This window comes from Synchiropus splendidus, chromosome 17 (assembly GCF_027744825.2).
Source record: "Synchiropus splendidus isolate RoL2022-P1 chromosome 17, RoL_Sspl_1.0, whole genome shotgun sequence".
Classification (NCBI taxonomy): Eukaryota; Metazoa; Chordata; class Actinopteri; order Syngnathiformes; family Callionymidae; genus Synchiropus; species Synchiropus splendidus.
In genome coordinates, this window is record NC_071350.1 from 15,408,556 (window position 1) to 15,436,350 (window position 27,795).

The 27,795-nt window shown below is 42.2% G+C and overlaps 1 protein-coding gene across 3 annotated transcripts in view; it reads left to right on the forward strand.

Moving 5' to 3' along the window:
* The first annotated feature begins 873 nt into the window (after positions 1–873).
* Positions 874–27,795, forward strand: part of LOC128748014 (glucocorticoid receptor-like) — a 53,126-nt gene continuing 26,204 nt past the window's right edge. For 2 of the 3 annotated variants that reach the window (XM_053846368.1, XM_053846369.1), the window contains exons 1-2: positions 874–933; positions 8,601–9,673. In XM_053846368.1, the coding sequence (XP_053702343.1) occupies positions 874–933; positions 8,601–9,673 (1,133 nt within the window). Of the gene's footprint in view, positions 934–7,339; positions 7,673–8,600; positions 9,674–27,795 lie in introns of those variants that run through there. The other variant, XM_053846370.1, reaches the window with a different exon arrangement.

A 27,795-nucleotide genomic window follows, 5' to 3' on the forward strand; every position in this document is an offset into this window, starting at 1 on the left:
AAGGTTTTGCTTTGTTTACGTGTAAGTAGATTCAGTATGGTTAGCTCCCCATTTGTTCTGGGAAAGATGGGCCCTGAGGTCAAAAAGGTGACGAACCCATGGTCTAGTATGTCCCGGGGTGAACTCAACTCAAGTCCTCAGCAGTCTGTACAACGAATGTCTTGAAGTCACTTCACCTCTAGTTAGGAGTTGTTTTGAGTTCATGCAAGGCAATTTGTTCCAGGGTGGGAAAGAAATAATTTCCTCAGTTGGGTTGAGAGTCATGCCCTTTTTTCCTTCATTCTTAAATTCCTGATGGAAAAACACGCCTTAACTTCAGTGTCCACACCGGTACAAACTGCAGATCTGGGGACGTGAACAATTCTTGAACCCAAAAATGAAACGCTTCCAACCAGGATGTGACAGCAGAAAGAATCCTGCACTTGCGTGGTGAGCTGATCCAATCGTTTCTGTTCCACCGCAGAACAAATTGCACAACAAAAAAAAGAGGGATTTTTGGGCGGAGGAAAGAAATGGACCGATGTAATGGGAGCTCAGATATGGCTCTACTTGGACTCTTCAACATGGTGAAGTGAATCTGTTTCCACCCCAAGACTAGATGATTCATCAAATCACTTCCTGTGGCGCCTTGTTCCTGATAACCAAGCACAATCTTTTCATAATATTAATTCATATAATAATATGTGAAAGGACAAATTGTTCCCAGAGTACACTTTATTACAAAGCATTTAATTTGAGAGCTTCTAAAAGTACATCATCTTCCACTCAGGTACGATGTGTACTACTTTAAAGCAAAAAAAAAAAAAAAATGTTGTGAACTTTGTTACAGTTTTTAGGAACACGAACTGCGGTGATTTTAAGGCCTCCCACAGCATGGAGGTTCATTCTTCTGTCAACGGCAGACCGGTTGCCGATTTCCGAAACCAAGCAAAGGTATTTAATTTCCTTTTTGGATTTTAAGTGTACCAGCCAGAATATCTTTCTTACTACGCTCTTAAAGATCTAATGGTGCTAGCCATTAGTTGGTTCTTGAGGGTGTTTGAATGCATTTGTTTTGGGTCGTCATTTTGTGACCAGACCAAAAAAAGAAAACCTCCTTTGTAGGGTTGGATGGTGTGGTAAAAATATTCCAATTGATTTATGTGTGTCTTTGAGTGTTTGAATTGAAATGCCATGCTAGCTGTTAGCTCTGTGGCACAGGAACACTCCAGTTCTGCAGTGAACGTCAGTCAATATAACCTTATATTCAGCGATTCTTCATTTCAACAGTCATCTGTTGATGGTTCCTAGCGGCATGTGCGCGATTTATGATCAAAGCTTTTTGTATGTCTTGCGATTTGATCTGAAATCCAAATCTAGCTTTCCGTAAACCCAAAATTTAATTGTTGCAAGCCAAGCCAACCTCATGCCAGTATTAAGCCAAAAAGTAAAGAATCATTCAGTTGTATTTAAAATGTCTTATTTGACCCTTGAAGTCAAATGCTAACTGCTTCAGGCTTGAGTCGATGGCGTTACCATATCATCACTGATGGCAAGAAAGTCCCCACCGCCCCACATTCCAGAAATACATTACCTCTGAAAATGGATTTGTGAAATATTGTTGAACGCGAAATCTAGAATTTGAATTTTTACAGTGGCCACAGATGCTAACGCTAATTAGCTTAGCATTTAATGTATGGCCAATAGCATGTTGACTTGATGCCGTGTGAAGCGCATTAAACCGCTGGAATCTGCGCTAAATTTGCGATTGTTTATTTGCGACTACAGCGTTATGATTCAGCGCTAGCGCTACATTGCTAAAGCTGCGTGTAAAATTCAGTTGACAAAAAGAGTCATCCATATTTGCATTAAATGAATCTGTGTTGACTTGGACTTAGACTTAGACTTTCTTTATTGTCGTTGTACAAAAACATGGCAACGAAATTTTGTTCTCCGGTTGCATCCAATTTCACCTGTGAACATTACAGCTGCCAATACTGAATCACTGTCAGTTCATGTCAGAAAATAACACCTTCAGAGCAGGTTTTTCAAAACCAAACTGGCTGTGATTGATTAAGCTGTGATGAATTGCTAATACCGCTTAGCAAATGCAATCAAAATGAAAACCTGCTCGAGTGTATTTATTCTAACAGCACTTCATTGATTGATTATGCTACTCATTTGCAACATGAGTGGCTAATGCTAAATTGCTAGCTAAATAAAATGAATGTTTGTGATACGGTGTTGACCCTTCAGAAGACCAACACGCTGCTGTATGGATAGTCTGTTTAACCTTCTCGTGCACATATTTGACTAGAAGTGCAAACAGCGTCCTCCCAGCACGACTTTTATTCCTCGGTTTCAACTTTGAAACCAGTCGGACCATCCAGTGTTTTGTTTATCTTCTTGGCGTTTGTTGGCTCAGTCAGTAGTGTTGCTGAAATTAAGACCGTGAGCGACACGACTAAAAGCCATTCTGAGGCTTGTCAAAACACTACTTTTTGGGAAACAGTGTCATAGCGCCCCCTCTCTTACCTCTGCCCATTTGTCCAAATCTATTGACCCATTCAGTATCCTAGCTCCCGATTGGCACCTTGTTCAGTCGATCACAGCTCATAGTTATGCTCTGTAGGGTTTGAACTGAGAATGAATTCAAGAGTGTCTTCGATCAGAAGAGCATGCGTAATGTCGTAGAGACAGTAAAAGTCCAGTATTTCGTCGCTCCCATTTTTGCTCGATAATAAAATGCTTGTGTGACTCACGTCCTAAACCCTGGTCAGCTGCTAATAGATCAGATTGCTCAGTCAGCTATTGAATCCAAAGGTCAGAGCAGCTTGTGCTCATGATGTAAAACAGACTTTAAAACGTCCCCTGGCTCATCATATTTTCCAGACCTAATAGACCAAATTTAACCTCAGATTAAGAGATGTTTATTTAGAGAAATTACTCGGACTGCTGAGGTCAATACACTCTGCTCATATTGTTAAAATGCCCAGCTTCTGGAGTCGTGTACGCGAACACGTCTGCACTTATATCATCATAGAAGTGAAGTGGCCGTCCTTATGAGAGAAAAATTGTTGCACAGACTTCCTGCCTCACAGCTGCTGCAGTGACGTATGGCTGCCCCTTCGACGCACACAGCTTTCAGGAGGAAGTACTGGCCGCTGGAAGCTACAACAATGAGGCCTCTCGCCGTCCTCAATTGACCGTGATCTGTTCGGCTGTGAACAGCGTTGAGTTTAGAGACGGGAATGTGGAGGTCAACTTGAACCAGGAAGCTGCGATAATGTGGCTCCTTAGTTTTGTGACATGTCTTTTGACTGACAGACAGACGGACGACTTTGTTAATCCCTTCAGGAGGGAGGAAATTGAGTTTAAAGAGACGCATGCACAGAAAACCAGGGAGGAAAACCAATCAACCTAGCATTGCCCCTTTGAATTTCCCCAATCCTGTTACACTATCAGGCCTCTTTGTCTCCCTGCTGCAGCGTGCTTAGCTTCAAAAAGAAGTCCTTCCTTCCTCCATCGACTTCCCGTCCTGACATTTTTGTCTTCCTTGCCGAGGTTTCTTCCTCTGGGGGCAGCCAATACGTCCGGAGAAACGGAAATAAGGCTCCCTCCTGGACGATGATAATGTAATTGTGAAGTCCGTCAGCGCCCCCGCGGCCTCAGCGCAAGCCTTTCATTTGTTTGTTTGACTTGAGCTATGACCTGGATATTGACTTACCGTCTGTGTGCATTCGGAAAACTGTTCATTGGGCTGTAATTTGATCAAGATGCATCAATGGATTGTGATGGCTGTCGGCGTAGAAAGTAGCTTTGCAAGGTCATTTTCAGCCTAAAAATTCAGCTCCTGCAGGAAGTCGCGATCAGCCAACCCCCATGAGTTTTGCAAGGTGCTGCCATATTGACTGATCACCCCAACTTTCCCGCAAATTCGACCCAAGAAGTCCCAACCATCTACGTGGTATGTACATCATCATATCTCCTCGCATCACCAAGGTTTCATTGAAGTCCGTGGAAAGCTGGGAACTTTTGAACCGCTTCATCTGTAGCTGCTGAAAACCACTGATTTTAGTGCCATCTAGTGGGCTGTGAAAATAAGGGCACTGTTTCATGAAGCTTCATCAGCCCATCACTCGTGTTTAGGTCACGAAAATCCTCATTGTTCAGCACATTTCAATCTAAATTGTAGGGTTGTGTTTTTCGTGATTTAAGCATTGCGATGCGAATCGACAGCTGGAGGCCAGTACGGCGACTGAAAGACAACACTTCCCTCCCCGTGATAGGACGCTGCAAGCCCTGCAGATACTTTTTCTATTTGCAGAAAAGCTGATAAGATTGCTTCCTCTGACACAGATAATGAAATGGACTGCTCACATGTGTCTGTGGAGGATATTTTTGGGAGATCTCCTGAGTGTCGCTGCTTAAAAAAGGCAATACAAAAGCTGAGAATTATGTAAGACGCTAAAAGCCCGACCACACCGCCAAAATAATTTACTGTGTATGACCAACACTTGATAAATGTTCCTGCTGCCATACAGATGTTTTCAGATAAGGATGATTTATTTTTTGATGGATTTGTGCAATACTCACAGTTATTATTTCTTGTATGCGTTTTATTTTTGTGTGCATTCCCACATTTGTTTACATTTTCTTTAATTCCCCATTTTTCGTTGATGATTTTTATTTAACCAAAAGTATATTACAATATCTGATTCAAAGTGCTGTCTTGTCATGTTTTCCTCTTGATATTCATATTAAAAGATATCTAAAATAGTGTGTTTTATTGTCACCATCACATTTAAACTACTGGTATTTTTTTATGATAAATTCAACTATTTAAATTAATATAATTAAACACTGTTAAATCTCAGCTCATACCACCTCGGTCCTCAATTTTGAGTATCTTTCAGTTTTAGAATATATTTTGACAAATAATGACAGATATATCCATTGCTTTTTTGTTTTTCCTTTCGAAATATTCTTGATGAATTATTGTATTTTCACCTAAGGGCTCATTTTATTTTATTTTTTTTTATATTTTTGGTCTTCAATTAAAAAGAAACAATATTTAACTTTTTTACTGTATTTAAAATTTCTTGTGAAAACATTTTATAGTTGTTACTCATTCTTGTAACATAATGCATCATCAAAGCTTATTACAGACATGGCATGTTTTTTTTCTCAGCCATATGTTTTCTGCTCACACTTATTTTGTTTTGTCTTTTCTACGAGCTTATCATTTTTTAATAGTTTTTTTTAGCAGTTTAACACATAATGAAGCATCTATAAGGCTTTACAGAACATGTTCATTATTATGCATTGTAACTTATGGCAAAGTTGTGGACAGAATCCAGTTATAGACTATGGAACCTCAAACTCTAGAAAATAGAAAACAGTTATAAGTTGTCATACATGATTATGAACATTCTAGCATCTTCAATGAAGCCATATAAATGCATTGTCATGTCTTATAATTTCACTGTGCTTGAATTAATATGTAACCAAATACACTTATCGTTTGGAAAGGAATAACATTAAATAATTATATAATACAACATTAAATAATTTTGAACCCCAGCCGAGTTACTCATAACATCGATGAGACCGTTCCATCATCTCCTTGCTGTGGCGGCTTATTAATATTCAACACAGACATGTGTACCACCACGCTGTGCTGTTTACAGTGTACTGTTCCACAAACAGCCACACGGAGCTCCACATGTCCCGTGCGTTCATGGCTCATAGTATCACCCGTTGTTACCCGGCCAGCTCTCACCGTGTTCCCTGTGATGTTTTGAGAACAGTGTGGTTTTCTGTGCCCCTGGGGAGCCCCTGCCCCTCTGCTGCCATGCTCCTCTTAAATGAAACATCTGCATGCGCAGGAATCACTCGCCCACTTCTAATCAAACCAGCTGCATGTAAGGCCACACCTGCACCCCTCATCCGCTCCCTCCTTCCCCTCCCCACCTCCTGTCTTCTGCGCCTCCCGAGTGAGCTGCACTCCACACCACCCTTCTCTAACCAGGAAGGACTGCAGGCCTCTGAACTAGAGGTTGCTGCAGAATCATTTTCCCTTTGCCGTGGCACCGTGGGACGATAAGCATCCTACCACAGACACATTTGTTGTGGTGCAGTGGCGGATAAGGCGGATCTGTCCTGGTCAGGTCGGGGATAAAAAGAGGGGTTGAAGCATCCTGGTGTTGTGTGCTCGGAGTGAGGGAAGAATGCTTCATAGGTTGCCTTTTCTGGGCCGTATCTTAGAGAAGAGTCAACTGCGGAGGTTATGGCATATAGTTATGATGCCCCCTTTGTGAGGTCACGAGGCTCTGCTGTACACCAGAGATAGATTTAATGGCCTGCCTAGGAGCGCCTCAGACACCCCATAGAAAAGCTTTATAAGGCCTCTTTATTTGCTGCCCTGCGGCCCGTGCCTCACATTGACATGGTGACATGGCTTGGGAACTGTAGGCAACTGGGGAGGGATAAATGAGTTCCCTTATGAACTAGTTTCCTTAGGGTAACCAAGTGATGCTGCTCTTGAGAAGTCATGTGCTCAGCTTTTTTAAAGTTTAGTTTACATGAGTAGCAGAAGGAAAAGTTGAAATGAGGAGAGAAACATGCATCGCAATTCAAATGAAGATTGGATTGGTGATGTTTGGCATAACATTTCTTGCCTTTTTCATCAGGGAATGCGTAGTTTCTGATGGCTCCAGCAGAGAGATTGTTATTACATGGTAATTATCTCCTGTATCTGCAAATCCTTGCTTTAAGATATGTTTGGCTCAGACGAATTTCTGGTCACATTTTCTTTAATGGGGTGACAGAATATCTATAGTTCATCATGAATCTTTGCTCTTCAAAACGGAAACGTGTTACTATCTATTACACAACTCGACTTCCCTTTTGGAACTTTTAGAAACGAAGTTGAATTCGTCGCGTCAAGCGCCCGGTTTTGGAGTCGCCGTGAAGCCCCGCGATGCATGTGTGCAGGCTTGCTCTAAACGATAACACGTTTTGACAGATTCCTCAGCAGTTCGACGGGGAAAGGGGCGTTCACCGACAAGTGTCAAACTCATTTACCCATCAAGCGAGACATGTTAACGCCGACACAAAGCGGATGCCTCAATTCCCCAATGCCACTTCGTCAATTGACATCAAAAGTGAGCCAGGATGCTGCAATAATATCCATCCACATTTATATAAAAAGGAGTTTACGTCCTATATAGCGTTATCCCTTTGTATATCTTGATATTACGCGTGGTTTTGACTGTAACATGTTTTGTTTTGAAAGACGTTACCGGAAGCGAAAAGAGTCGCTTCCGCACTCTTGACCGCTGAGCGCTAACAGTCCGCCCTGCCGTGCCTGTGTGTGCAGACGAGTGCGCGAGGGCACCTCGGTCGGATTATATAACTTTGCGCGGAGTTTAATGGCGCAGCGGCGGGATATCGTCCCACCGTAGTTCTGTCGCAGCCGTGCGGATTAAGCCGGAGGACACGTCTCTTTCCGCCGACTGAGAGTCGTCGCTTCTTCAACAGCTCGGTCAGCTGTTGACTCAAGTTGACCAGGATATTCTCCAGCGGACTATTTCGACAGGTCCACACGACCGAGGATTTGTTTTTACAGAGCCATTTACTCGCTTCTCACTGTCAGGAAATGAGCTAAACGGTGGATAGCGCCTCAGTACAGGTAGGACCGCCGCTTACAGCCGTGGAAGTCACAGCATGACAAATAGGTCGAGCAGCGCTCGCGGGACACCCACTTTCCTCGCGTTCGTTTCTATACACTTGGCAACGTCCTGTTGCCAGTGTGAGTCTGTTTCAAACTTTCGCAAAAATTTATGAGGGCAGCGTCGTTTCCAGTCGCAGCCAACAGGTTGCACCTCAAGCCTCATTTATTTCCTACATTCCGCCTCCGTGTACGTTACTGATGTTGCGTGTCTAATAGCAGTAATGCGGCGTTCAACATCTAGGTCACATTCCGTCCTTATAATCTAAACGTTAAAAAAAAAAATCGCAGTTCAGAGTCTTCCTCGATAAAAAAAAGTCCTTATTATTCTGAAACCTTCGACGATAGTTCCAGAATCAGCGCGCAAACTCTGCTGCTGCCACATGCAGAAACTCGATGGAGACCTTTTAGTACAGTTACCACCTTGCTCGAGAGGTCTTTGCCCACGTTGAGGCGAGTGGAGACAGTTTGTGAAATGGCCCTCAGGCCTCGCAGCATGTGCAACAGTTATGACAGGTGTGTGGAGATGCACACGCGCTCAGTGACGCGCGTCAAAAGCCAATATTTCCAGAGGAGGAACCACAGTTTTTGGACGGTGATTGTCTGTCTATCTCGGTGTTGCACCATGTCTTTGTGGGTGTGACAAGTTTGGCATGGGCTGTGTTGCTCCGGGCACATAAATTAGAAAATTAAAAATAAAAAGGCTGAGCAAAACTTTTTGGAATGCAAAGCAGATGTCTTTTATTTAGTAGCACATTTAAATAGCTAAAAGGTGATATTGAAATATTTTCACGGTAACAGCTACCTGTCATTTGTGTCTGCATTGCCACTTTTTGAATATTTTGATTTTCCACCCCAGTCTCATCCTCTGAATCCCCCTCTCCGTCAGGATCACAAAATGGATCAGGGCCGGCTGAAGTGCAACGGAAATCAAGGTGACGGTCTGCCGTTTGGGGATTTGGGAGCTGGAGTTTGTCGGAGCGACGCTGGGCAGCTCCTCCAGCCGGGCATGCTCCTGCCTGGCTCTGGCCCTCTGCACCAGCCCCAGCTGGGCAAGAACTCGGACATGAAGGAGGGTAAAATGATGTCGGTGCAGGACAAACAGCAGGACATGGGTTTGTTCAGCATGGACGACAACCTGGCCTTGTTCAATCAGAGCATCCCTGACCTCAACCAGGTTCCCACCTCTGTGATTTCGACGTCGGAGGGCTCCGTCCTGGGGAACATGCCTTTGCCTGACCTTTTCCAGCAGCCGATCAAGCAGGAGGGCTGTTTTCCTTTGGACTTGAACGCTTTCGGAGAAACTGGGAGCGGTTGTGATTTGGGCGTCGGCAGCAGCCAGCTCATGAATGAAAGCGAAATATGGCAGAACATCGACCTGCCGAGCGCGCTGCCTGATTTTGAACTGGATCCTGACGTGGCCCCTTTCGATAGCCTCCCACATGATAGTGGCAGTGGCATTGATGGCTTACTAAAGGAAACAAAGTTTGTTGGCAATGGAGTGAATTGTTCCAGCAGAACAGAGCCGCAGCAGCTCCCGATCGCCCATCATCTGCCTCAGCACCAGCAGCTCCATCCGCAGCAGGCCCCGTCACTCCTCTCCAGTGTGATAATAAAGGAGGAGGAGCCAGAAAACACCTGCATCAGCATCTGTACCCCGGGTGTGATCAAGCAGGAGGCGAGGAACAGTTTCTGCCAGTCTCAGTGTCTGCAGAGCAGCTTGGGTTCCCTCCACACTGGGGGCCCGATGTCTACAGCCCCGGCTGCAGATGGATCTGTCTATCACTATACAGCCAACCCCTCTTCCATGGTGGACCAGAAGCCTTTTGTTCCATACCCAGGTGCCACTCCAGTTAGCTGGATCCGGGGGAACAGGTTTGAGGAGTCCACCGCAGTGAAGAGGGCCGGAGATGGTTTTCCCTCCACCGCTGCGTTGCCTACTTTCCCAGTCAACTTTCCTAGGTAGGAGCTTCAGTCTACCTTTTCTCTATTACGACTTGAATGTTTTTGAAATGCCTGGCTCACAGTTGGTGGCGAGTAATGGAACAGTGACGAGTTTGAACCGTCTATAACCTCGGATTGCCACTAGACCACAGTGTGTTTCTGTGGCTCAACTGTACAGTCGCACAAGCCGAAAAAAATCTTAGTTGAAGGCTGTTTCCGGCATATCTTCCAGCAACAACGACGCATAAACAAAACAATTACTGAAGCATTGTTAAAACAGTTGACGAGGAAAGTCAAATACGTTCTTGGTTAGCAACTGCGAGGCTAGTTAGTTTTGTTGCGTTTAGCTTCACAAAACAACCAACTGTACTTGGTTCTTGAACGATTGTAAACAGGAATGCTAAATATTGTGAAAAAACAATTTGTTGAATGTTCGACGCCAAAGGTTTGTTGACTGTTTGTCAGCTTGTTGCCTTGTTTCTGGCGGCTGCCGTGAGTTGCCGTCGTGACGGCAGTGTCACGAGCTTGCGTAAAAGTGACTTGCACTTGTACCAGTTTTGGTGTTTTATGGATTTGTTGCGTAGGTACGTGTTTCTTGTGTGATGACTTGCTAGCTCACCACATAGCTCACCACAATGACTATGTAGTTGGATGGTGTTGGCTAAAATAAAAAAAGGCCTTTGCACATCCATTATAATAATAATATAAAATGAAAATGTGAGAATTTGTAAACAAAATACGGAGCATTTCTTTATTGACTGTCCATGTGTAGCTTCTCAAGCGGCCCCTTAAGGCCCCCAGAAATGAGTGATTTCCTACTTTCTCACGTGTCGTGCTTGCGTTTGTCTTGAGCTACATCAAACACTGAAGCTAATCCAGTTCACGACCCGGGGGACATCTGATCGTGTCTCACCATGATATTGACAAACAAGGATGATTTATTACCAGCTGGAACAAGCTTGAAAACTGCAGGATTCTTCTGCTGTTATAAAACCTGGTGTGTCACCTTTCATGGGTGGTTTATAGCCAAAAACGCACAGTTTGCCTGCAGCAAAACCACAGGCCCTCTCAAGCGCTGATTGAAAAGAATTTGATTTTCGTTTGTGACATTTATAATGCAATTCTTTTGAATCACAGTTGCAATATAACTGGTCATGTCGTAGCAAATAGTATTCTGTAAGTAATTTTGTATGGTGGTGAAACTATATTTAAGTCATGTGCAGGGTCGAGGATCTCTGTGCGGTTTTAGTCCCTTGAACCCGTCAAACCTGTGCTCTCCCTAAGTAAAGACTTACTGAAATGAGAGCTGAGAAGTAACTTGCGATTCCCAGAGTATGTAAGGACGGCTTGGTATGTATTTCCCATTTAGTTTGGCTTGATTTTCTCCTGCAAATCCCGGGTTTTCCACGGGACTTTTTTTTCTTCCGCATTGTACATCCTTATTGGTCCTCCTTAAGGGTCTACCTTAACAGGCAAAATCCCCTACTCGATTGCGATATGCTATTTTCTGATTTTTTCTAAAACTTTTTAGCGGCAAAGACAAGGAGCTTGATGAAAATAATGAAGGTGCGTCTGTTGCCCAAAGGACATTTGCAGTAAACAAATTACTGTCTGTCAGTTTTGCCGAAAGATCATGGCAAGGGGCCCTGGGGGGAGAGGAGGGAGCAGTTTGTTTTTCTTTTTTTTTTTTTCTTGTCAAGAAGCAGCGGCTGAAGAGCAAAGCTGTCACAGCAGGACACACATTCCTCCAATTCACCCGCATTTGACTCATAATATTTTATTGGCCGGCGCATTATGGAAGGTCTGTCGTGAGGTAAAAGGAGACGCTTGTTCAGATGGATGTTCATATTTTCTCTCAAGCCACATCATCCACATTGTGACATTTACAGTGACTCAAGCCAGACAACAGCCAAGACAAACCAGTCTGAGTTGTGTGTTTGGATTCAAAGTACCTTGTTGGCTGTGTAATTTGTTGCAAGTCATTTAGTTGGCGCGAGGTCTGTGTTGGTCATTCAATTTGGTCCGTTTAAAGGACGGTTTGGAGGAGAAGCATGTGCCCTAAATAGCCCGCCATCACACACACAATCACGACAACATTCACACATATTATTTCAGTATGCAGTGTTATAAATGGTGGTGTTTGAAGCCTATTTTTGTGTGTGTTAGTGATAGTATGATTCTGACTGTCATAAAAAGATATCTACAAAACATTGGACTTTGAATGGAGTCCAGTTTTTCAACAGTGCAGTGTATTGATGCCTGTGTACTTTTCAAGATGTTTTATGGGCACTTATCCAAGGATCACAGGAAATGTGTCAGAGAGGAAACCTATCAACCTTATCAGTGAATACAACCTAACCTAATAACACACAGGACTCATGTTTGATTAATGACTGGCTCTTCCAGGCCTGCAGCACTGTCCCTTAGCGTGAGTTGCTGAAGTGTTTGTCAATAACAACTTTAATAGCTGCCTTTTATAACTACTGTATATGGTTTTTTGTTTTTTTTTTTTTTTAGTGTTTCTTCCTTTTTTTCCCTTATGAAGTCACTGCATTTTCATTATCATTTTTGTTTATGTATCAATATTCATATTTTTCCTTCAAAGTAATTCATTTTTTTTATTAAATCAATTTTAAAAACAGGAGTTTTCCTTAGCGTTGTGAAAATTTGCGATTAATAATCAGGATTACAATATCGGTTAAAACAATGTTGGCCATAATATTGAAGCCCTGCCTTGTTGTCTGAAGAGCGAGATTGAAAGTTAGAAGATTTAGAAATTCAATGTGTTACAGCAGTCAATGACAACAATGACCCTGATACATACTAGAGACATTAAAAGTACAAAACATAAACATCAAAGATGTCCACAAAGCGTCAGCCTACATTAAAAAAATTGAAGTCAAATAATTACCCATAATATATAGTCAAATGCCATGTTAAAATAAATAAATGAAATATAAGTAGTTATAAGTAAATGGATAATAAATTATTTATAAATATATAAATACAAAATAGGTGCCGACTGGTTGATGAATGCGTATGAGAGTGATGAAATACAGTTTTTTAAGCGTACATTCCTCTCTGAGTTGCATAGCTGGCTACGTCTTGAAGTGCGTTCTGCAGGCGAACCATTGGTTTCGCACAGTCCGCCTCTCCACCAGCCCCTTGAGCTGTTCCAGGGGAATTCTTCACATCACTGGAATTCAGTTTGGCTCAGCCCTTCTGGTCGGCTCCAGCGTCCACTTATATAACACATGTTTAACCCTTCCATGTTTTGGATCCGTCTAACAGAAGTCACAGTTCGGCGTCACCCTGCTTAATAACGTGTAAAGCCCCTCTAAAATATGGTGAGTCCTGTCGATTCTGGAGATGGTTTTCACTTGGACTGAAACTCTGCTGCGCGCCTCAGTGTGTAGTAGGTGCAGACGTGGGTGCTCTGGAGTGTGTACACAAGGAGGCCACGTATACAGATCGGTTCCTCACCGCTGTCTGATCCCTCAGACTGTCATTATGTCACTTTTTTCTCACCTCTGCTCCCCTGATGGGCCTCCTGAAGTGCACGCAGGAGCTGTGCACGCTGGCAGACCACGCAAATACAGACTTTTTTAAGCTAATGTTTAGGAAGCCCTTGTTAGTGAAGCCTTCCTATACATGTAGAGCCACTCATGCTTGGCTGGTGGTACTGTATACAGTGTGAATTTATTTGTTTTAATGGTCATTTAACTATGAGAAATAATGACAATACCAGTATACTATACCCACTCGCTCCTTTATCACTTTATGTTGTTCCCATTTTGGATTTTTCCCCCCAAAATGGGGGTACTTTTAGAAGATGTCCTTGTCATTATTAGTCAAAGTAACCAAGGAAATTAATTTTTATTTTTATTGTTTATTGATGTCAGATGCTCCAACAGGAACAATGGCACCAACATGAAAAACAAAATGGAATTCTCTCTTTCTGGAAAACCACAATATTTTAAAATAAATGGGGATCAGGATTATATATAATTCTTGTGTAATTGAAATTTCGCCCTTGAATCACATCCTCCTTCACCATGATCTGCTCTTATTTGTCATGTCGGTGCACGTTTTGAACTGCTGTCTGGTCATGTTATGGCTCACCAAACTGAAGCCACACAAAACGGTCTGCAGATCCCCACCAGTACAAGACAGAGGAAATTCAAAGCAATGGCCAAAAGGATCCAAACCAAAACACAAGTCATCACAATGTGCTGTATTTGTACTCAGTTATCAAGCGATAAATTACATTTCACTGCAAAAATAATTTATTTATAAATGAATTTAAAAGCGTTATTTACTAAACTGCATTCTTCTTTTACTGCAAGAACCATCGCATCTATTCCCTGATGTGGCGAGGGATTGCTGTTTTTCTCTGGAATCTCTCACTGACAGATAATGGACATAAAAAGCCTGGCAATAACAGGGGTTGAAGGTCACGTCGCTGTGCAATATAAATAAATCCACCCATACAGGAGATGATGTATTTTTGCAGAACTGAAATTCAACTTCCCTAGAAATGTACGATTCTGAAAAGATTTTTGCAAGTCAATCCCCTTTGACTCGGCAGCTCTGTGTGGTTGTGTGGTTAATCCATGTTACCATATAATTATTTCAGTTAATAGAATGTAATGTATTTTTAACTAACATTGAGACATTACGTTGAGAGAATGTTTTCCTTGCTAATGCTGCACCGTGGTTCTAGTCAGAAATGTTGACATGCCTGCAGTTAAATTAATTTGGTGTCCCTGTCTGGAGTGTTTTGTGTTTTTAACCACCTGTTATTATTTTACTAAGTGTCAACCGATACAGCTCATAGCTAGCTGAGCGCGGAACCTGAACCGGATCCTTGAACCTGAAAGTGAGGCAGAGGTTGTCTTAAACTCATGTCCTGTCACGATGCACCTGAAGTGCCAAATGAAGCCAGTTTGGTTCAACGCTGCGGTGCTTTATGCAGCTGTTGAAATTACATTCCAGATTAGTTTTTGCACTGTTTAATACCGGTAATTTATATCTAAAACACCGGTGCATTACTGTTTGTTTTTACTCAGCTTGTGTGGGCACTCTCTGGAAAAATACTAGCTGGAACCCTGCAATCTTAATACGACGGATGGTGGGTCACATTACAGTTCTATCCTAAAAGCACTCATGTAGTGAACAGGCAACCTTCCTCCTTGAGTATTTTTCTTGCCGTCCGTTTGTTGAAAAATATGTTGAATCATGTGGAGAATATTATCTGCCGCGTTAGCTCACGTGACAATGAACCTAAAGAAGTCTGCTCCTCCAGTCGTCAGAATCGGAATCACTTTATTTATCCGGAGGGAAACTGCTTTTCATTACACCCACAACTCAAAATGCTGCTCAAAATAAAATAGTTATGAAGAAATAGAGAGAGTGGGTAACATAGAATGTTACTCAAACATGCAAAATAAAAATAAAAATAAAGACATAATAATATATACTGCTCACATCAAATAAAAAAGAACCATCAAAACTGTATTTACAGTGTATTCGCATATAAAAGCAAGGACATAATATATACTACTGAGCACCATCTAGACAGTTGTACTCTCCCATATAGAAGAGCATGAGGCCGAAGCTTATCGATCTCTACACGACCTTGTTTTCCCTGTGTAAGAATACATACTGGGCTGAATTACTTTTGGCCCCGTTGCTAGGATTTAATTATTAGTTCAGTGCGTCCCTGACCTTCCACCCAGAGCCCAAGCCTTTGTAATAGGCTTTAGTCGGAGGCCCGCGTCATGCGAAGTGTGAAAGAAAGTCTTTGCAGTGTGGTTCCTATTAAAGGGTATTTTCATCTGTGTTTGCCAGAGTGTTAGGTGTCATGGCTTCATCTACTTGGTGGACCCGACCCTTTAGTGACCTAAGAGGACTGATAGGGGAGGAAATCAAAAATGTATTTCAGTGCAAGTATGCGTTGTGCAAGATGGTAAACAACAAGAAGGGCTGATAAAATGCATATATCATATCATATCCCATGAGCCAGTCATGTGGAATTATGCTGCTTGTGTGTGCAATTTAAATATCACAGTCCTGCTCGCAGCCTTATGTATCCACTTCAATACATCAAAATGTACACAATAGATTATTTTCCTGCCAGTTGAGATGGTACATTTGTGTGAAAATAGATTTATCCCTTTGAGTCCTCCAAGCCTGATTTATTGTTGAAAATACCGGATAAACAACATGAGTAAAACAGATCGAATCAATTCAAAAGGGCCATTGTTGAGTGTCGCTGCTCAGACTTTTGATGTTGATGAAACCGAGTGAGCGGACGGAGCAGAACTGCACGCCAGATTTACGCTTCATAATTGAAGTTCATGACCCTCTCAGTCTACTATGGACAGAAGAGACACAATTGTGCTTGAGTTTTCTGTCGGCGAGACTCCAAAGAAGTGCGATGTTAGACCAATAGATGAGTTGGAATATAAGAGACCACCAGGTACATAAGCGTGTCTTGTATTTCATTTCATTTGGGTTTGGTCAAGTCAGCCTCCTCCACCTTGACATAGCTCATTTAGGATAAACGTAAACTTGGTCTCAGAACCTCTCCACATGAGCTTTGCCTCTGATGGGCTCATTTTTCATCTTTTCATTCCTCGTATCTTATTTTTGCTTCCTGTCTTTTTGCTATTCTGACGTGCCAGTCTCACCCTGCCTGCACTCTCTTCTTCACCTCTGTTGCTCTCCATGGTTGACCCCAAATCGGAGCTCATGAGAAGTGCAAAAAAATGCCTTGTATTGTCACCATTGGAAATAGGTATTTTTTTGCCTCAAAGTCCTCAAAGGTTCTGAAACGTCCCGTCAAGTTTCTGTCAGTGAATGCATGGCTGTGCGCAGGTAGATGGTGTGATTGTCTGTTTCATACACCAGCACTTTAAGCTCACGCCGCCATTTAAATTCCGCCTCTGACGGACTTGTGGCGAGCTCCGACCGGTGAAATGAGTTACCAACAAATGTGGAAAACTGTTTCACAAATAGACGTAGTAGAATTGGTTTGTTATATTTGGCAACAGCTCTGACAGGAAACAGGAAGAGCCAGGCCACTGCAGCGTTGCCGGCCCTTTAGGGAAGTGATGGCTCCATCAAAGAAAAAAGAAATGTGAATATTTAATGCATGTTGGCCTGTTTCAAATGATTTATAACTTCACATGTGACCTCGGTTCATCGCAGGTATTTAACTGCTTTTACATGAATAAAATATTTGTTGCGCACAAACATCAATCCCATGGTCCTTTGTGGGTTCCATGAACGTGCTCAGTCCTGCTCGCAATCTGACGGCGAAGGATTCGAATGATGCATACTGTATTGTGTTGTTCTGTCTTGTTTCTCAAATCCCAAAGATGAAAATGGTGTCGTTCTGGTGATTTTGATGATGGCCAAACCCCTCAAAAGGATTTTTGAGCATGGAGTGTTTCCTGTTAATTCTCTGATGTGTCATGACTTGCTGTTTCGATTGATGAATCAAGCCGATGGAATTTCCTGTCCTCGCTGCCGTTCAATGATAGTCTTCGACTGTAAACAGGCCCTGAGCTGCGAGCTACCTCTGTGTTATTGTTGTGAGCGCTGAAATGGGTTTCGTTGAAGAGGCATGTTCACGTCCGCCGTGACCTGCTCTCTCTCGTTAAACGCAGCCGCCAGAAAGTTTCAAGCTCCTTATTTTGCCATCAAATAGAAACTGTACCTGTTGCCTTTCTGCAAATACACCTTCAGTGTCAGTGGGGTGTCGGAGTAACTAGAGAGACTCATGGCAGGGGGCCTCAGGTTCTGGCTGAAGTGTGTGCTTGAGACATGGGCTTGTCATTCATTTGATTTTCCTCTCTCCTGTTGACCTGCATTAAAATAACTACTAACCCCTAACAGCCTTTCCAAGCCCTCTGGTCCTGGTTTTATCTCTATCTCTCAACCAGGTTTGGACTGGAACTACCCTACGGGACGTCACGAAACCTGATGGGGTGTGTGTTTTACACATGTCTATCTCGGGGCACCTTTTTTCCATTTCTATTCAAGCATTTAATGAATCCCGGCTGACGCACAATCTTTTCAATCTGGTCTTCCACGTTGGTATTTTGAGATGTCTTTAAAAGCTTTGTGAGCTTCCTGAGGAGTCTTGATCGCAACCGCTTATTTTTGTTTCTTACATATTAATTGACCTTGCATTGCTGTGAGTACTTTGAACTACCTAGTCATCACCAATGATCTCATGAGAATTCAGACCAGCCCAGGACTTTGGCAAGCTGAAAAGTCATAATGAAAAGTTGCACTCTGTACCTAACTCACAACCCAGCTCCTCCAAGGTTCTTCTTTAGTAACCTGGTTTATGCTGCAAAACGACCAGAAACCTGCTGTTTTTTTCAACCGCAATTGTGCCTGACATGTGAGTGGGGTGTGTGTGTCAAAGTCTTCCACATTATTACGCCACGTAGATGGAGATTAGGTGAACTAGTGCAGTGCTTTATATGGTCATGTGGTTCAATCTTGACCTTCTCCCAACAGATGTTTGTACGGACTCCACTCAGCCAGGATCTAAAATGAGCCCTTGCCACTTGTGGCTTGGTTGTTCTCTAGCTTCATATCTCAACCTGTCACTTTAATACTCACTGAATGTGAAAGGTGGACAGCTTGGTTTTGTTCCCACTGAGGCTTCGTAGGCGTAAGAGTGTGCTGAATGGTCTTAATGGACGTTCCCTGGACTGGTGACCTTTCCAGTGTGTCCCCTGCCCGTCTGTGCTTGTAGTTGGGATCGGGTCCAGTCAAAAATGAGTGATCATTGAAGCCTAATTCATACTGGAGCTACAGTGTCGCCTCGCTATATTCCGCAGGTTCAGAACCTCTGCAGCGCTTCAATTGGCAGATGTTTTTATATTTTTTTACCGAGCTCTGTGCTGCTCCGAGGATCATTCAGAGAGGAAATCGGTGTGAAGGCTTAACTTGAAATGTTAAAAGCGAAATTGGTGGCAGTGGTGTTATGTTTGTTTAGGCAACTTGATAAAAACAATGATCAGAATATTCATAGTTTAGAATGGTTCTTACGGTGGTTTGAATTACTCGTATTTGTACTTGCTATCAGACCAAGTACTGAAATGTCAGTACTTGTACTTGGACTGATAAAAAGTGGTAGGCCTACTTCATCCCTACCTAAAACTGTCGAAAATGTCTTTAATACTGTTGAGTAAAGTACCATGGAGAGTGGCAGCATAATAGACATACTATGCTAAATACAGATGAAGATTGATGATTTGTTCTGTAAGATGTCAGAAAGTCAGACGTAATAGCCTCTTAGCGCCCAGATGGACATGTCATCGGTGTCACCAGAGGCCAGTCGATCATTAACCAGGGCAAGGTTACTGTACCTGAGGAGGCAAACAGTCGCCACAGCGAGCTTGAGCAGCCAAATTACACTTTATGTAATCTTATGGTCGGTGCCAGCTGCTTTTTGTAGGAAAATATGTCCCCCGAGCACAAGACCAATAATGAGATTGTGGACAGGTTTAGCCCGGTCAGTCAGAGGTGACCCACTTCTGCGCGCTTGTTTATCTACGAGCTTCTTTGCGCTCAAATGGAAGTAGACGTTGGTAAACACGTCTGACTCACATCACACCTGCTCGCGTTTTTTTTTTTTTTTTTTTGTTCTACTGCACTTGCCATCATGGCCGTGGTGATTTATTTATTTTTTGTTCCCCCACGCACACGCTTCGCTACATGTTATTTGACGAGATGAAAGGTGAAAGTGGGTCATGTTTATTCATTCCTGGAACATGCTTGTTGGTAAAGTGCAGGTCAGACTTCTGCTGTTGGTTTTCAGATGACCAGCTTCGCCGGGTGCAGGAACTCAAGAGAATTGGGAATAATGTTGCTAGAGTGGTGAAAACTTTCCTAGAATGGCAATACGAGACGTGTTTTGGAAAAGTGCTTCTTATGTACGTATATATATATACAGTATATATATATCTGGCTGTCAGCGTGGCTACCCTCTGTATCCTTCAGACTTAGTGGTTTGCAAAGAAAACCCACTTTTGGACACATGATACTGTGGTAGAGCAGCTCTGCAGCCAAAGTGTATACCACTGCATCCATCTCCTCATGGAGGAGCAAGCAGTTTAAATCAATCTAAAGTTCCAACAACGGAAAATAAATCCAGTACGCTGATGCAAAATCAAGCCGTGTTGCGGAGGGTCTCAGCAGTGGTGTTTCTGTTCCATATGGTGGATACATTGGTTGATGGAAAGAGGGAATTTATTGAGCGGAAACTATCAGCGACATACAACATGTGCAGGGTGTGGCGTAGCAGAATACACAGTAAACAATAATGTTAAACAAAGTTCAGTTCAGTTCCCTATACATTCACGCTCCTAAGCCTATTAAAAAATCGCAACCTTTCAAAAGTTGACTCTAGTGTCCAAGAGTGATGTGCCTCATGCCATTGAAAAATAAGCTTTGCTACCAGTTCTGCTGCCCCCGTCAATTTCAATATTTTGCACAACATCTTGTCAGTCGTCAGGAAGCCACAAACGTCTCTCGTTCTCACTTGTCGTCTCACCCTCTGGTTCCATCACCACCTTGACACAATGGGTTTTCTGCCTGAAACCCTGCCTTTGTTTCGACAACTTGCTTGTCTCTCGGCATGCAATATTTTCAGTGATTTGACTTGTCAAAAATTTGGCAAAAAACACATAAGCATGGTTTCAGAAAGCTTGGTAAAGGGAGAATTCAGCCTCATACGTGACTGAAAACACTTACACTGTTAGTGTAGTTTAATTGATGTTTCTATGTGACTGATTCAGTTTCTGTCAGACATACTTCTGTAAATATCCTTGTCTTGCACTGACCTGTTGCCATCATCTGCTGATCAGCCTCCTCCCTCTGCCTTCACTTCGTCTATATCCAGGCCTCCGAGGCTGAAGGTCTATTTTTAAAATGGCTGTAACTTGTGTTGCTCATGCTTCGCCCTGAATTGCAGACAGCCGGTGTGGGTCCTGCCAGGGGAGCGTTGGAAATAGACCCTTACAGTTGTGGAATCGACTTGTCAGCCAGATGACATTTATTGGGCACTTATTGACACTAAGTGTAATTCTTGCTCGTGCTTGCGGCTGTTAGCTGTTAGCGAGCCGCTGTGGCCGCTTCATTGACGTCAACACACAGTATTTTATTGTCCAGTTTGATCTGCAGCACTATGTTTATTATTTGTCTTTATTTTATTTTATTTATTTATTAGTCACGCTAAGATGTCTGACATTCCCCTATATCTGGGTCGGAGTATTTTCTTCTTTTCTCTATATTTTTGGTCAGAGCTGCTGGGAAATCTGTTTCCACGCAGTGCTCTTTGTATTTCAATTAAATGTCCTCAGCAAAGTGAAGCGCAATTACATCACAAGCTGATTAGTACTTGGCATACAGGGAAAAATTAAACACTCTGCCTTCTGGCTAAATCGATACAAGTATTGAATTGGAGATGTCTTTTTTAGCTCTATGTCATGATGATAATAATTGCTTTGTCATTTTCAATTATAAATGAAGTGCATGCTGTTGAGAAGAAGCAATAACTTGTTTAACGCCATTGGCGCTTATTCAGATTGGTTTTACTCGGTGAAATTTCAATTTAATCTATTGTTTTTCCTCTGTTTATCATTCACCCAACAATATATTTACATCATTTATTGACTTTTTTGCTGTTTTTTTTTTGGTGCAGCATAATTCATGTTTGTTCTTTATAGTTTTCCTTTTAATTTAATCCATAGTGTTTTTAATGCAAGTCCCTCTGCACCGCCCGTCTGCCGCAGGAACATCTCAAATCAATAACATGAAGCTCTGCACCCTGATCTGAGTTACGAGCGAACAGCACATTTGATCTTAGTCTCCAAGGTTTTTCCCGAAGCATAATGAGCACTGTGCTTCCTCAACACCCGGCTTTCTTCTTCTCACTTTGAGATTCTCCCCAAAACTAATATTAATTTTTGATAATTGTGTGTGTAATTCATCATCGATGCCTTGAGGCTTCTTTAATATTCAGCATTTCTTTCTGCAAGGGCAGCAAAGCCCTTACATCTTCATCTCTCTGTCTTCTTGTTTTTGCCCTTTTCATTGACAGCATGGTGAACAAAAGTTGTGAGCTGCATGGTCCACACCGCCTACACACTTCCTTCTTCTCAAGACTTTCATGTTTGAGATTCAGTATCGGAGATGCATCTGATTCCTGTCTGAGTCACAGTGTAGTTCCTGGTCTTGTTCAGTGTATTAATAGAGAAAAAAGGTGTTTTAATGCACTTGGCAAAAACATCCGCCATAACTGGGCTGCATGTGTAAGACCGTTCTGTGGGCAGCAAAATCTTTTCTGACTTGTATTCAATTGTAATGGGCTGCTAAACGCGTTGTTCAATTCTCTTTTGCTGATATTCAATGTTTATGGTTATTAGATGATGAAAATGTTTGTCAGTGTTTTCCTTCTGCCCAGAGTGAGGCAACTATTGAACAGGAGTTGTCGAGAGAACATCTTATTATCGTCACCATCAACATCATGCTCAAAATCCCATAAAGCCCAACAAATCACATCTGCTACATAAATGTTAGAGCCCGGTTTGTTTTGAATTAGCAGTCTATTCTTTACATGTATGGACATTTCTATCATGGTTTATTATTAACTTTTTAATTTCTTTTTTTATTTAAGTCAATAATATTTACCATTTTATTCATATCACGTCATTTATAATTTGTTTGTGCTTGTTCTCTCAGCAATATTAACACACTCTTTTTTTCACAGCAAGACTATTATAATTCTAATGTATTATGTTTTTTCAAGCAAATAAATATTTAAAATAAAAATAGTAATTGCTATCACAATGAAATACCAAACCTCACCAGCCCTATGATACACATAGAAACATATGCTTGTTCATCCTATAAACAAATGCAGACAAAATCTAGTCAGTGTTACTGTTTGTTAGTGATCCTGATTATAACTTGGATTTAACTTTGAGTGTTAATGTCTCAGTACCGTGTGAACAGCGACAGAGTCTTTATATAGCCAGTGGTAAGTATGTAGAAAACACAACCATGCTCCAAACAAAGCATCCATTTGTCGTGCAGAACATGTCAGACGCAGGTCTGTGTGCTGTAAGGAAATGACCCTAAGATGTGATCCATCTAGTCACATGAATAGCCTGGCTATATTTCGAACCTTTGCATGTCTCAGCAAACTCACCTGGGCGCACCACCAACACTATTTGGAGGTCATCGTCACGATGACCGGACCAGCTCTGGTTACCTGGATATTCTTTCCTGGGAGAGGACCTCGTTCTCGCCCCCCTGCAGCACTGACCGTTTAGACTTACAGTTAACCAGTGAGTCTGAGAATGTTACCCCCCTGCCATCCGGAGAAGTTACCAAACCCAATCGTCATTCAGTAGTTATGATGCACAGGTGCATTGCAGCATCCAGATGACTATTCTGAGCACATGTTCGTCCTCTCATTCAGCAAGTTTGGAGAATACATAATTCAACCTGTTTGCTTTTGTCTGCGTCAACATTTAAGTCTTCCTTCTGACAGCCAGATGCAAGATGGATCACCCAAGCATAAGAGCCCTTACGTGCTTAACATAACAACACAGAGTGGCCCTTGGTTACTGCTACACATCTGTGCTTCATTTTTAATCTGGTCTGCACAGATACTGATCTCTGCATGGGATTGATTTGTTGCCACAGACCACAGGAGTCATTTAGTCTATTACATTTGACGATACTGGAATTTCAAGGTTAAATTAAAGGTGACTAGAATGATAATGAATGCCTTATTATTATTATTACACAGTAAATACGCTGAGATTGAGTGTAGTTCTTGAGGTAATGATGTTGAATGAATGTTATGCTTAGATCAAGTATATGTGGTGTCTGGATGTTTCTTTTGAAAATAATATATGAAAAGATAAATTTGCAAAATCTGTATATAGTTTTAAAAAAAAGATTTTGGTGATGTATTTATTAGGAAAGGTTTCATTTGGTATATTAAAGGTTGCAAATGCAACCAACCAGGAGGATTGCCAGAGCTGAAGTCAAATAATATATGAAAAGATAAATTTGCAAAATATGTATATAGTTTTTAAAAAAAGATTTTGGATGGAAGATGTATTTAATAGGAAAGGTTTCATTTAGCATATTAGCACCAACCGGGAGCATTGCCAGAGCTGAAGTCTGGGCCCCAGACCAAAGGATCTTTGCATCTGTTTTTTAATCATCCTTTTGCAGTAATCTGTTCCATCTTCTGCACATCATTGAAGCCAAATAAATAAAGACATGAATGCTGCTACATGACTTTTAAGTCATCCCTGTTCATGGTGAAGGGATTATTGTGTTAAAGACCGAAAGGTTGCACTCGCCTTCTGTTTGTTTTTCCCCCTCTTTATGGCCCCATGTCAGAGTACCTGTCTGCATTTCTTTTTTTCAGACATTCAATTAGTTACACACTTTGTGATCCCAACTGCATATTTTCAACCCGCCTCACAAGTTTGGCGTGCTCACCCCAGACGCTTCGGCTCAGACGGAATCATCCTCTCTGCACTCACTTGCTTAAATCATTTGAAGGCACGAAGACTTGAAGGTTGACAGAATGATCCCTAGGCTCTGTAACTGCTGTCAGTTTGGGGATGATTGACAGGAGTTTGCCTGAGCAGCAGTTTGCTTATTGATTTTTTAATTTTTTTTTGAGGGTGAGAGTGCAACACACAACTTTAAACCATTTGAAACAAGTTTGGCTTTGTTTATCTGAAGAATCTGTTGCTGGTGTCAAAGCAATAATATGAGGCTTTTAGAATAGGACGTCTTGAAATGTAGACTTTAAATGCACAGTGGAAGAGGCAGCCCAACAAAAACCCTGAAGATTTGTCACAGTGAACTAAAGAGCTCTCTTGCTGACTGACTGGAGCGACATAACTCACTCTCTGGCATTTCATCACGGCCAGTGAGAGCGAATCACTTTCACAGAGTATAGCTGCTATGCACACACCACGTGAATGTGATCAGATGTCATGAGACTATAGGGGGGGTGGGCGGTCTCTCCACTCTCAAGATTACACATGACAAATTGTGACAACTTCCTTTGTTGGGTCAGTGTTTGTGGCAGTCTTTTGAAGTTGCGTGGAAAAATAGAAGCACATCTCCAGTTGAATCGATTCAGTGGAGATTACTGTGTCCCGTCAGGAGGAGTGTCGGAGCCAGATGAGCTCTACTGTAAATGGGCCTCAGTCCAGCTGGGCCAAAGTGTGATCATGTGGGTCTGCAGCGTTCCACTTTCCTCTCTTTTCCCAGCTTGTATTTTTATCACTCACCCCTCCCCGCCTCCATTTCTGTGAATTAAACTTTGTTTTTTCGGCCTCCTCGTGGCCAGGAGTTGTCCAAGTCCTCCTGTGCGAGGCTGGGCTTGTTTGCTGAAGACGCTTACATGTCACTGCTGTTAATGTTTTTGTAGAGCAGCAGCAGACCTGGATTCTTCTTGAAATTCCTGACGCGCTTCCCCTCCGATCATTTTTTTTTTTCAGGTCACTGACTTTTTTTTTCTGACTTTCCTTTCCCCGCACAAAGGAACTGAATTGTGTGTTCAATCCGAGACATGAATTGAATCCTGCCCTCTGTTCAAATGTGAGAGAGTGGAATTTTTGTATTTGAGGGTGGGAGGGGCTCTTACTCACACACTGGCCCGCTAAAGTCTGCATTTCTGAAGTTGTGTCACCCTTCCTGACTTACTTATTGTTGGGTAATTAATATACATTTTTCTTTCCTTTGTGCCAAATTCCTTCTGCTCCACACTAAGACAGACTCTGGGTGTTGGTTACAAGTGAGAGAAGGAAGTGCGGGATCTACAGATGGCTACAGGTTGGACATTATGAGGACTCGGTATAGTTTGTCATGGTGAAGAAGGAGCGGAGCCAGAAGACATAGCCATTTGTACCCTCATTCCTTGACCACAAGTTTTGGATTCCACGATGTTGTTGAAGGGTTGAGAAGCCACTCCCTAGAAGCTCAATGTACCTTCAAGAGAAACCAGTTGTGGTGTCCCGGGCGCCAGGTCCTTGATGTTTTTCCGTGGCTTCTCAGACAGCCCCCTACGCTGAGGAGTCCCAAGGAAAAACCTGATGCTGTACCAGACACTATGTTTTTTTTTTGTTGTAATTGTTGCTGCTTTGTTTGTGTGGCTGTTCTTTGCTGACAGGTGGCGCTCTGTCTTAGTTCTTTTTAGAGAGTTATCAGCCCAAGTCTGGTGAACATTAGCTGGCATTGGAAGGAGGTCTTGTTAGTGTGTGTGGGCAAGATCATCAGGAATACGAAGCAAAGTGATGAAAAAGGTGCATGAAAATTTATCCAAAAAAACATGAATACAATTGTCCTTTTTTATCACTAAGATCGGGTCATTTGCTTCGACCCGTTCAGGCGTTTCCCTACAGGGGTTTCCTCGAGAACTCACCATGATCCATGAACCACAATGATCATCTTCCTCTCCTCCATTTTCCTGGTGTCTTCATTTCTCCATGGAGGAAGAAGTGGGACAACCACTGAGGTCCTACATAATAAAGAAATCAAAGTTCTGACGCAAGAACTTGAGGCCTATTAAACCTCCTTCAAACAGTTTGTCAGAGAGCGCTGGAGTCTGACACTGTGTTAGACGTTATAATAAGACAGCTGGACTGCTCTTAGCTGTCTCGTGCTCTCTGTGCCGTTGCCATGGTGCTCAAGTTTTGGTTCAACTTCTTTGCCTTTTTGCTGAATTTAGAGTGAACATAGTGCTGTTGTGAGAGGTTACAATACAACTATCGCTAAAATATGACATTAAAATGTCGTTGGTGAATTTAAATTCAAGAAGAATATAATATTTTAGCAGTATTTATTTGGAAAAACAGTCAGCAGAGATCAATGGTGTTTGGTTGGTATGAGGAGAGCTGTGAAAGCATCTGTCATTTCATTTCTATTTTGAAGCATCAGTGAAAACAAGTGGCCTGTTTCTTTAAGTTTCCATCCGTAAATATCTGCTCCCATGTCATATAAGTGGTCATATAAATGCCTGTCAGTCTGGAACATTAAAGCTGCTGCCAAAAACCGAGCTGTTTTTTATTTTAATTCCTCCATAGATCACCCTGATTTGGTGATTATTATGATTTCAGTGGTAGCCAACGGCAGCTGAATCCTAAATTATCCAACTGTAATAATATTTTGAACTTGAGTTTGCAGCCTTCCTCCGTGTCTGCCGAGCGTCATCTGTCTCTCAGCATCTGGTTCGCATTAGTCATGTGCCCTTCAAACTCCTGTGCGGGTGCTCGGTCGACGGCTTTAAATCGCTTTTTCACTGCGGAAAATAACGGCCCGTCGGGGCTAACTGAGGACACCAGACGTCACAAAACTTGAGACGAGGAATGAATGGAGGCTATAATCTCAGGCCCCACCTGCGCTCGGACAAAGTAAACACGTCCCTGCCGCTTTGCTCAAGTCGGATCATAGAAAGTGTCGACCTGTTGACGGACACTTTCGAGAAGGTTGTGCAAGGTTCTTGATGCAACAGCTCTTCGGCGTGGCAAAGTTAACATTATGAATGTTGTTGCTCACTATAAACTGTGTTTTGGCTTTTAAAAACCAAAATTGTGGTCTGTTATGATTTCAACCTTTCAATAATTTAGGCACAATGATGGTTGCTTCTTTTTTGGATCATGCGTTTTCAAAAACGATTATCTTATTAAATTATTTAATAGAATTTTATTTTTATTTAATTTTTTATTATTTTATTGAATTGTAATTTTTGGAGGCATTTTGTTGCAGTGAATATATAGTCAGTTCAGTCGCAGACAGTGATTTGAAATGTGATACTTTGTTTTGCTGAATCACAAATGGATGAATAAATGTATAGTTTTTCATAACAAGAATCCGAACATACAAGCTGTTTAAAGATGAGACTTAAAGTGGAGGATGTGTCATCAACTTACGCCGATTTGGAACATCCCTGCCCTGTTAACTCTCTTATTTGGCCGCTTTGTGAGAAGTTGAAATTTTGAAATTGTGGATGAACACAAGGGTTTGCTGGCGTGATTGTTAGATATGAATACAGGTTGTGTTTTGTCCAAACAGGG